This window comes from Miniopterus schreibersii (genome assembly GCF_964146895.1).
Source record: "Miniopterus schreibersii genome assembly, chromosome: 4".
Lineage (NCBI taxonomy): Eukaryota > Metazoa > Chordata > Mammalia > Chiroptera > Miniopteridae > Miniopterus > Miniopterus schreibersii.
Window position 1 is genome coordinate 79193412 of NC_138105.1, and position 12163 is coordinate 79205574.

A 12163-nucleotide genomic window follows, 5' to 3' on the forward strand; every position below is an offset into this window, starting at 1 on the left:
AATGTGTGGCAACAAAAGTTCAGGCTTGTTCCTTTTTGTTTTGTTTCATTTTCCTATTTTTCTCAAGTTTCTCCAGTGTTTTGTTCTTCCTGTGACTATACCTACATCTGCTCTCAAGAATGATATAATTGGGGAGTGAGGAGGCACTTTGAACATGCATTAGTGCTCAAAGCATCCTTTGCTTTTAGTTTCATTTTCCCTTAGAAGGTAGGAGTGGAGTTTGGGAGTGTTTGAAGGTGTGATCTCAGAAAAATCCCAGTAGAAATATTGACCCATAACTGCTAAGGCTCTAAAAAGCCCTGAGCCGCCCCCCCCCTTTGTTGCTTAAGGCAACATTTTAAGTTTTATATTTCTTTACATTATATTTTCTTATTACTCAACTGTTTCTGTGATGATCCGAATCCTTTACCAGACCTTGAGTAGGCTGAGGAATGTATGTAGAGCCAGTAAGAAATTCTACAAGAGTCCACAGAGAAAGCAAATTTTACTGAACTCATGAAGACCCTTTTTTTCTCCTCATGATTCCTTATTCAAAAGTGTGCAGTGTTTTGTCAAAAGAATTGTATTAGCCTGATACCAGTACTTCTCAAGCTTATGAGTTTCCTGGAAATCTTGTTAAAATGCAGATTATGATTCTGCGTGTAGGTCTGTGATTTTGCAATTTTGACCAGTTCCAGTGATGTCCATGCTGCTGCTATTGCTCTGGTCGTCTGCAGTCTGTACTGGGAATGACAAGACAGCTTATAGCCTTTTTTTAGGTGAAGAGGAGACAGGTAGGGAAGTATCTTAATTTTTTTACTCAGCATTTCTGACAGACTGGGTAGATTCACAGTGCTATTCTCACATCAATTAACATTTGTTCAATAAGTGAATAAACACCTCCTGGGGGGAGCTTTGCACTCGCTGTTAAAAGAGTAGCTTCCATCATAATACTACATGTTAGCCATCCCTAATTGTTAGATTAAATTTGTTTTTACATTTCAAGTTTAGCTCAGATCTTACCAAAAGGTGTTTTTTTGCTAGCTTTTGCCCTTTTTTTAAACATATCTTTATTGATTTCAGAGAGAGGAAAGGAGGGGGAGAGAGAGAGATAGAAACATCAGTGATGAGAGAGTCATTGATCGGCTGCCTAACCCGCAACCCGGGCATGTGCCCTGACCGAGAATCGAACCCGGATCTCCTGGATCCTAGGTCGATGCTCAACCGCTGAGCCACACCCGGCCGGGCAATTTGCCTTTTTTAAAGTAGATTGTCCCTCAGCACTGTAAAAAGGATCAATTTAGGGAATGAATTCTTAACTTCTTAATTGGTTGTTTTATAACATCTAACACAGGTTTTTAATAAGTATAAATGAGTAACCTTTTAATTTTTATGTTTGTGATTTTGTTTGCTTCATTAGCTTTGAAGTACCTTTTCAGTCTCCAATCAGAATTTCCCTCTCCAGCTACCGAATCTTAGTTTTGTTTTAGGCTGCTTTTGATTTTATCTTCATAGCTCATGCACATAGTTTAGCAAATCAGTAGTTTCAAAGTGCTTGTGAGAAAAATTAAGTTTTCTGTCCCTCTTACATATCCTTAACTTGTGTCCCCTTCCCTGAACTCTTTTTAGCTCACTCTTCTGTTTATTTTCCTACTTCCAAACATTATGCTCATACAGCTGTTTATCAGTTTACATCCTCAGATATAAATGGTAGCTAAGAATTGAGCTCTCTTCTGCCCCTTCTACTGATCCTCCCATTTTCTCAATCTTTCTATACCATTAATATTGTTTAAACTAATGTTCAGAGTTGTAACAGGCTGAATAATGCCTTCTTCCCCAAAAGATAACCACATCCAGTCCTGAGAACTAATGAATATTACCTAATGTAGCAGAGGTACCTGAGGTATAATTAAGTTAGGAATTTTGAGATGGAATTATTTCGGATTATCTTCTTAGGCCCTAAATGTAATCACAGTGGTCCTTATAAAGAAAAAAGGTAGATAAGAAGATCTAAATAGGAAGTAATAGATGAGACACCAGAAGCAAGAGGCTGGAATAATGCAAGGAAAGGGTTACACAAGCCAAAGAATGCAGGTGGCCTCCGGAAGCTAAAAAAGACCAGGAAACAGATTGTCCCCTAGGGCCTCCAGAAGGAGCTTGCCTGGCTGACACCTTTAATCCAGTAAAGCTTCTCCTCTGGACCTTGGGGAGAAGTACAAACCATTTACTCTTAAGTGTCCCCAGTTTAGGGAAGATGGCTGCAAACTGCTGTTTAACAATCTGGTCTCAGTTTCCCTGTTCCACTTCCTGGCTTACCGGCCTGTCTCAATGCCATCCATGATGTCTTTTTCTTCTTGGTTTACTCCCTCATTTTACTGGTGCACAGCGTCCAGTATTTCGTGAGAAAGAGTACAGCTATTGAGACCTTGCCTGTCTGGAAAAGATGTCTCTATTCTATTTTCACACTACAGTAAAACTTTGATATAACAGACTAATTCGGGCGAGGAGGTGTCCGTTAAAGCTGAAAGTCCGTTATATAATAAAGTAGGTTTTCCAAATGTGTATATTAAAAAATTGACAAATTTATGTTTTTACTTATGTAGACACATTTGTATAATTAAAATTAAGTATGTATGAAAAGTTTAATTTCACAGAAAAGTTTTCTGTATGTATTACAGTGATTCGAAATTTATACTGAATAGATCTAGTAAATGCCTACATTCACTGTCACCATGAGTAAACAAATGCACACGGCTGGGGCGTGGCTTAGAGCAGATGGGAACATTAAAACTGCAGCAGAAAATCATGCCACGCAACTACAGAACCAGTTATCCCTCGAGATGTGGTGTGATCACATGCTAATCATTTGCTGTTTTAGTGGTGACTCTTGGATTTAAATGTGTAGACTAAGTTGTATGTATGTTATATTTATATATGTCTGTGAAATTACTACAGTGTTTTTTTCCAACATATGGCCTATTCAATAAAATTTGTCAAAAATAAGTGAGTTAATAACAAAAAATATAACCTGTTAATTTAATTATAAGCAAATCTTGGTTAAAAGCATTTTAAAATTAATGGGGTGGTAATTTTCACATGTGACATACGGACCAGAAATTTTCTCTATTAAATCCAAAGTCCATTAAATCAAGTCCGTAAAATCAAGGATTTACTGTAAAAAATTTGGCTAGTTATTGGAAATCATTTTTTCTCACAATTTGTACGGGATGTCCACTGTTGCATTTGAGAAGCCTGATGCCATTCTGTTCACCCTTTTTTCCTCTCTAAATGATGTGCCTTAGTGTGGGTCTTTTTCATTAATTGGACTAGTACTCATTGGGCTCTTTCATCTTGTAGATTTATGTCCTTCACTTTTTTTCTCTTCTGCTTTATTTGTTCTTTCTGGAACTCCTATTATATATGGATCTTGGACTTTTCTGCACTAATCCTCTAGGATTTTTTTGTTTTTCCTTCTATTTTCCATCATCTTTACATTTTGTCTACTTTCTGGGAGAGTTTCTCCATTTGGTTTCCAATTCTGTCACTGATTTTTCTTTCAGCTACTATATTTTTAAAAGCTTCCACCCCTTTGGAGTATTCCTTTTTTCAGCAACCTCTGTTTTATAAATAGAGTATCTTTGAGAACATTAATTTTATAAAAAATTTTCTAATTTTGGCATTCCATTTCCTTTGAATTCTTTTTTTTCTTGTATTGGTAGTCTGCAGTATCTGGCCATCCCTGGTTGTCTATTAGCATTTAAGAGTGAAGTGCTGAAAAGTAAATTGGAAATGCTGTGTATGTTCACTGGTTGAGCTAATTATCTGATGGGCTTTACTGTAAGGTTATGAGCCAGGGACTCTCATTGTCTCAATGTGAGAAGGAACTTCCAGTGTCCTGTCTCAGAAGGAAGTGTGTAAGGGAGATGTCATACTCAGGCCTGCCTTCTGACATTCTGGGAGTGAGGAAGATAGCGGAACAGCTCACTGTTTAGTATATGTATCCTTACGCTTAACATTGCTTCCAGTTTGGTACTTCACTAATATCTTCTCTGGTTCAAATTCTTCAGAAAGTTAAGTAGTTCTCTTCCTCGGAGTGGGGCTTCTTTGCATCTTAGGTAGATGTTTCCACCAGTAGCCCTGTTTTGAACTCCATGCCTCATAGTGGTCCTTTCCCTGACCCTTTGGCACAGGGTCTTGCGGGGTGAATCTGCTTGCCTCTCTGTCCTTGGAAACTTCCTCCACATGCTCTTAGGTTTCAGCTTCCTTTATTCTGCTTTCCATTTTCCGGCACATTTGTCCTTCAGTTCCTTGTGCTACTTCCCTGCATGTTCTCTTTGTTCTTACTGTCTTAAAGATTTTATTCACTTTCATTTTTAGTGGGATCTAGAAGGGAAAGATAAATGAATGTTTTTTAAATCTCCACGTTTAACAAGTGTGTCAACAAAATGATTATAGTTTCATTTCCTTTATGTCTCAGAACACTTGGTAATCACTTTCTCTGCCATGGAAAGGGAGAATTCACAAAATAGATTTTTAAATTTTTTTATATGAAAGTATATACTGAGAAGTAACAGTTGGATTATAAGGTAATTCTGTGTTTAACGTTTTGAGGAACTACCATACTGTTTTCCACAGTGGCTACAGCATTACTTTCCCACCAGCAATGTACTAGGGTTCCAGTTTCTCCACATTCTTACCAACACTAGTTTTTTTGGTTTTGTGTTTAATAGTAGCCATCCTAATAGATGTGAAATGGTTTCATGTGTTTTTTGCCATTTATGTATCTTTAGAGAAATGTATTTCAACTTCTTTGCCTGTTTTAAAATTGTTGTTGTTTGGTTGTAGGAATTCTTTATATATTCTGGACATTAACCTGGTATCAAATACATGATTTGCGCATATTTTCTCTCATTCCATGGGTTGCCTTTTTACTCTGTTCATTGTGTTCTTTGATGCACAAAAGTTTTTACGTTTGTTGAATTTCAGTTTATTTTTTTCTTTTGTTGCTTTTTTCTCCCCCCCCCCCCCCCCCCCAGTATTATATTCAAGAAGTTGATGTCAAATCCAGTGTCACAAAGCTTTTTTCTTTTGTGTTTTTAAAGTTTTATAGTTTTAGGTCTAAGTTTAGGTCTTTAAATCCATTTAAAGTTAATTTTTATAAATGGTGTAAGGTAAGGATCCAGCTTCATTCTTTAGCAATGAAGTGTTTTCTCAGCACCATGTGTTGAAAACACTTTATAAAAATAAAATAAAAATTGACCCTATATATGGAGTAGAATAAAGTGTTTATTTCTGGACTCGATTCCGTTGGTCTGTATGTTTGTCTTTATGTCAGTACTACACTATTTTTGATTACTCCTGTAGCTTTGTAGTGAGTTCTTGACATCAGGAAGCATGAGACCTTCAGCTTTGTTATTTTTGAAGATTGTTTGGCTATTCAGGTCCCTTGAGATTCCATATGAATTTTAGGATAGATTTTCTGTTTGTATTTTTAATTTCTTTTAACAGTGTTTTGTAGTTTTCAGTATATAAGTCTTTCATCGCGTTATTTCTAAATATTCCTTTTGATGCTGTTGTAAAAGGAATTATTTACTAATTTCCTTTTAGGATTGTTCATTGCTAATGTGTAGAATGAAGTGCTAAAATGTTTGAAAATCCCTTTGCTTTGACCAAGAATATATCACCTAGAAAGCTAATAAGATACATGATTACCTCAGGCACACTGTGCCTACAGGATGGCTGCTTGTGTAGGTTAGATACCATGTAGCAGTATGTGGTCGCCTTGTGTCTGTTTCACACATTTGTGTTAAGTCCCTTATTTCTGTTTCCCTCATATGCATCAGCAGAGTACAAAACTCCTGAATTCCGATTATCCAGTAGACTATACACTCTCTACCAGAGTATCAGATCAGAACATCTGTTAACGTCTGATTGAGTTTTTGTTGATTCACGTTGTGCTTTTTACTAGTGTTCTAAAGAGATAGGGTGAATAAATTTACTTCAGGGAATTGAGGGTGGGCTAGAGAGTAATATAGTATAGGAACGTTTTTTTCATTGTTAAATCAAAAATGTATACTTTGGTTTGTGAGTTAGAATACTGTTGGTATTCTGTCTAAAGATTTGTCTTCGATTAAGTATTATGTCCATTCCACAGGGCTACGTGCCCACTGTGGCACATAGTTGTGTGTAGGGGCATCTTTACAACCGTGTGTGATTAGTTCATCCTTCTGAGCAGCTGTGCGATTTCTTTTAAAATTGTAGGTACATTGTTAAAAGTGTTTCTATGCTTACTAAGTTTTGTAATTAGTCACATCTCAAACTGAAGTAAGTTTGGAGACATTGCATTTTTTTTTAGAAATCTACAAAATTTAGTTACTTAAATTACTATAAAGTATATCCTGGGACTTGATGATGTAGATTAAAACACCTTTGTTTTATAAAATGCTTTACTTAAATAGCTGCGTTACTTCTGGTGGGGGGTGATGATCTAAGTCCATGTGTTAAAACAAATAGATACACACTGAAATGACCAACAAGCATAATGGGGAGAGTTCAGTCTCCTTGGAAATCCTGGAAGGGTGCCATAACTAAACTAAAAAGAATTTTGGCAGGAAACAGTACAAATGAGAAACATAGTGAGGTAAGTCCTTACTGGCTGACTTGGTGTTCATTTATGTGATTGAAAAGCCCCCCTGAGATATGAGTAAAGGGACCTACCTTGAGCAGTTAGAGCTAGAATTGAAGGGTGGTCCATATTTTGTACTTTGAAGCAGGGATTTAAAATGGAATGATTCAGAATGGTCTTACCAAGTGAAATATGACCAGTGGAGAGAGACTGGCAATTCATGTTTGCAGGAGAGAGGCTAATAAAGCACAAAGTTGAAACTCCCTGCTCTGAAGCTGCCTTCTTTGGCCTGCAACCCTGCTGCCTGACTTCATATTGCTGAACCTATAAGCTGACCAAGGAAGTATGTAGGCATCCTCTGCGGTGTTCCGCAATACTCCCTGCCTCCTAGTATTCATGTTCTTGAATGTAATTCCCTCCCCTTGAGGGTAGCTGGACTTAGTGACTTGCTTCTATATAAGTATGGTAAAAGTGATGGGATGTCACTTTTCGAGGTTAGGTTACAGAAAAAGGCTTTGGCGTCTGTGTTGGGCTGCCCTCTCATTTGCTCTGAGGGAAACCGTCTTCCATTTTGTGAGCTTCCCTGGTGGAGCTCACATGGCAAGGAGCTAGTGTTTTTGGCCAACAGCCAGTGAAGACCTGGTGCCTGCCAACAGCTGTGTGCGTGAGCTTGAATTGCAAGCAGATTCTTTCACCATCAGGTTTTGAGATGACAGAGGCCTTGGTTGATACATTGACGCAGCCTTGTGAAAGACCCTGAGCTAGATGCACCCAGCTAAGCCACACTCAAGTTCCTGATCCACAGAAACTGAAATAATACATGTTTGTTGTTTCAAACTGCTAAATTTGGGATTATTTGTTAGGCAGCAATTCAGAAGTAATACAGGAAAAATGTAATCATTCCCCCTCTCCCAAAAAGATTTGAACTTGGTTCTTAATTTTATTTCTAATTGAACCCAACACAGTTTCCAATATTTCATAAACATAGACCTCTTTAAAGTTGAATTCACAAAAAGATAGGCACATATAGGCTCAGTAGTCTGAAAGAAGCTTATCAGTGTGAGCAAGTGATTTCCTATGCAACAGACTTATTGCAACAAACGAGAAAATTGAAATTTAAAGAACAACTAATTAGTATTCTCAAGGAGACTCATGAGTATTTGAAGAAAAAGTTGGAGGGCAGGAAGGAGTTCTTAAGTGAAATTTGTAATTCTTTACTAACTCTTTGGGGGCTTTAGGAATAGTCCCACAATTCAGAGGAAATAACATGAAAATTAAAGACAAAAAATATAAGAAACACAAAGAATAGATCCAGTATGTAATAAAAGTTTAGAGTGAGAGATCAGAGGAAACAGATAAAAGATAAAGTCAGAGAAACAGTAAAAATTTTTCAGAGCCAGCGAACAGACCAAAAGGGCTCGTGGAATATAGTTAACATTTGTTGAACACTTACTATGTGCCAAGTATTTAGCAAGTTGAAGCTCATTTAAAATTCTCTACAATTCCCATGTAGGAGGACCCATTAATATTGTCTTACAGGTATTTGAAGTGCATACCAAGCAAAATAAATGAGATCCATACCAAATAGCCTAATGGAATTTAAAATGTAGGATATAGAAATAAATAGTATAAATATCCAGATAAGAAACAGGTTACTTGCATAGGCAGGTATATCAGTTAGGCATTTCCTTTGTCTTCTATATGGTAGAATTGTACTGTTCAGCTAGTGGTAGCCACTAGCCATGTGTGGTTATTAAGTTAATTAAAATTAAATAAATTCATTTCTTCAATTTCACTGCTCACAGTTTTAAGTACTCTGTAAGTAGCTACATGTGGCTAGTGGCTGCCATGTTTGGACAACACAGAATAGAACATTTCTGTTAGAGAAAGAAAGTTTTGTTGGATGGTGCAGTGATAAGACAGTGGAGTAACACCTAGAAAACTAAGGGAAAAAATTATTATAACTAAGACTCTTAAATTGAAACTCTCCTTCACATAGGCAGGACAACAAAATGGCATTTTTCAGGCTTGCAATGATGACTCAAAGCATATCACCCAAGTACTTTCCTTGAAAAACATACCATTCAGTGCACTTACCCAGTCGAGAAATCAGCAGCTCAGAACAATGATCAGTCAGGTTCACAGTCCTGTTTTGTTTAACCCTCTGTTTTCCAGAATAGCTAAAGATGTAAAGGAACATCTTTATGGATGGCACACATAAAGAGGATGCTCTTTATAAGCGCAACTTTAGACTGTCAATATTGATTTCAGCCTAGGCAGCTCAACTCTAGAGCTGCCACGTCTCACAACTATAAAATAAAGCCACAGAAAACAGGTTTTGTTTTAAGGATTCTAATTCACTGAAATCACCCCAAAAATCTTCATGTCGCTAAATCCAAGTTTTTCACATCTTTATGCACTTTTTTGACACGATTCCACACTGCCTTCTTTCAGAAACGCTTATCTTTGCCTGGCTTCCAGAAAAGTTCTTTCTACCTCACTAGTAGTTCTTGTACAATCTTCTTTCTTAGCTGGTTCCTCCTCTTTAGTGCTAAATGTGGGACAGCCTTATGGCTCAGTGCTTAGACCAGACCTCTTGTGTTTTTTTATCTGTAATCACACACTAGGAAATCACATTTAGTCTTTAAATGCCTTATGTTAGCTGATGATAATCTAATTCTCTCTCTTCTTCCTTCTGTAAACTGCTGTGAAATCTATCTTGCTGCCTATATGACCTTTCTACTTGTATGTCTGCTTGAAAGCAACACAAAGATGTGGAAATGGAACTTTTCGCTCCTTTCTCACCCCAAACCTCTTCTCTGGTGTATTTTTCCCCAGTAAATGGCACTGTCTTTCCTCCATAGTTAGGGCTTGGTTCTAAAACCTTGGAATCATCCTCTGATCATCAGCAAGTTCTAGCAGTGCTATCTTCAAATGTATTCTATATTCATCCATTCCTTTATGGTTCCATCTGAATTCAGACCATCGTTATCTTTTGCTTAGGCTTTGCAGTAACTTAGGAACAGTTCTTCCATTTTTGCACTGTATTCACACAACAGATAATCACTTTAAAACATACATTAGAAACCCTCCAGTGGCTTCTTACCACTCATATAACAAATCCACAGTTCTCTACCATGGCCTGTAAGGCTGTATGTTGTCTGGCCTCTGCTGAATGCTCCATCTCCTTTACCACCTTGTTCTGCATTAGTCTTACCAAGTTAAGCAGACTCAACTTCTACTTAGGTCCTCTCCTTAGAATACTTTCCCTTACAAGAGTGGATAACTTATTCCCTGTTCATTTTGGTTTTTGCCTGTCACTTCAGAAAGGCACTTTCTTACCACCATACCTGAAATACCACATGTTCCCCCACCACCATTACTTTGTTCTTTTATTGGTATTTATATTTTTATAGTACTTAGCACTACCTTATATATTTTATATTTGTTATTCATTGTTATAATACGCCCCATCACTAAACTGTAAGATGCATGAGGGCAGGGACTTTTTTATCTATCTTATTTAGTCTTGTAGCCCTAAAACCTAGAAATACTAGCATGTAGTAGATAGATGTTCAGTAAAGTATTTGTTGAAGAGATGACTCTCTTAAGAATGAACACAACAAAAATGTACAAGATTTGTAAAAAATAAGACCAGTTTTTAGAATGAAAGAAATAAACTGTTCGAGTAAGTGGAGAAAACAAAACCTTAAATGTTTGATTCTCTTTTTCAGTGAGATTCATGAAAGAAATTGCATCTTTGAAAATGGAATCATGTGAGAATAATTTCAAATCATTTGAAAAAAACATGATTATAATTGTTTAAAATGGAAACATGAATTGCAGTGTAAATACAGTTGAAAACAAGATCAGGAAGTTACCTCCTTGAGCACACTAGCTGCCAGAGCCAAGAGGAGAAGGGTAAAAGGAAGAGAGGAGCGAAGCGTTGTCTTGACGTTTCTTTGTGTAATAGCATATGATGTATTTCCTTGTTTAAGAGTTTTGGTGAAATCGTTCATGATACAGTCTTTCGTATTATTTACCCACTGGATATTAACTTTTTTTTGAACCTGAAGTTGTACCTGCCATTTAGATGCTGTTAAATACTACTTGATGTAAGGTAAATATTATTTATTATGGTATCAAGTACATTCAGCCAGCACGAGGACCTGGGTGTTGTTACTGCTTTCATCGTTAGTGCTCCACACCTTATCAATGATCAAGTCTTTATATACTTTATAAATGTATTTTCAAATCTGTACATTCTGTTCCCTCTTTTGCCTTTATACTTTAGTTTCTTCCTCTGTTAAATGGATATATTAATATAACCAACTCTATAGGTTTCTTGTGAAGATTACATACCTAACATACTATAAGTGCATTTCAAATATTGGCTAATTATGATATTGTTACTGTACTATACTGGATTAGATCACTGTCATTGTGTACCAGGATTTCCAGAGTAACTCCATATTGGTCTTCATACTTCTACTTACCCATCTTCCAGTTCCCAGTCCTCTACTTCACCCTGTTGAATTACTCATATTTCACACTCCCTAATGGGCTCCATGTTGCCATTGGGATAAAGTCGATGAAATTTTCTGTAACGTACCTTAGAGATCTTTAGCCTCTTTCTCTTAATATTCTGCCCCCTTTTACTCAGTTCATAGGTGAGCTGGAGGAATCCTGTCAGAAAACAGATGAGTTGGGTATGACTCTGCCAGGACAAATAGACAGTGAAGTGCTTTCTGGTTCTCGAGCCTGGCCCAAACAATCCTAGTTTATAAAGATTTTAGGCAGATATTTTTAATAACCAGATACCCATTCTGGTTATAAAGATTTTTTAATAAGGCATGCATAGATGTGCAGGAGCTTCTGCAGTACAACTTCTTTGTATAATCTCCATGAGAAACTGCATTATAAGGCAACTTAATGGGGTGATTTGCTTTGTGGAATTAATTATGAGCCAATTAAAAATTGATGAACTCCTAACGAAGATGGTAACTTTAGTTTTAGAATGATTCATTTAGAGCTCTTCTTTTTAACATTATATATAACATTAATACACCAAGGCTTATTTGTTAAGATCACAACCTTTAGACTACATGTATTAGCAACTGTTTATCTTTCTGTTCTTTGTTGCAGGAGGGTATGGTTCCATTCCATTTTATCCAAACATGATATCAGATTATCCAGGAACAAGTTAAAAAGAAGGGAGACTGGTTCCAGAACACATCTCTGGAAATTACCCTATGGACCCTGACTCTCATGGCAACATTACAATGTAGGTTCTGTATGAGCATTTATAGCCAGTGAGTGGTCTTCGTTGAGCTTCTCACATAACATATTCCCGTTCAGAGTCAGGTTTAGAAAAGGTTATAAAGGGCCATTAGCACTTCCTTCATTGTGGGCAATCATGGTATAATCCAGGTGATAAATTACTAAGAGACACAGGAGTGCAGAATCCTATCCTGACCAATCTGGCTTCAGCCTGAGGCCTTTTTGGTGTCTATGCAAAGAAGCAGCAAAACAAGGCATCCTTAACACTTTGTTACCAGT

At 36.9% G+C, this 12163-nt stretch overlaps 1 protein-coding gene across 2 annotated transcripts in view; it reads left to right on the forward strand.

Moving 5' to 3' along the window:
- PPP2R2A (protein phosphatase 2 regulatory subunit Balpha) overlaps nt 1-12163 on the forward strand; it is a 64409-nt gene that overhangs the window by 16759 nt on the left and 35487 nt on the right. Inside the window, exon 1 of one of the 2 annotated variants that reach the window (XM_081136373.1) lies at nt 11790-11888. The exons of the other annotated variant lie outside the window; for it this stretch is intronic. Coding sequence (XP_080992499.1) covers nt 11873-11888 — 16 coding nt within the window. The 5' untranslated portion in view covers nt 11790-11872. Of the gene's footprint in view, nt 1-11789; nt 11889-12163 lie in introns of those variants that run through there. 2 annotated transcript variants of the gene reach the window in all.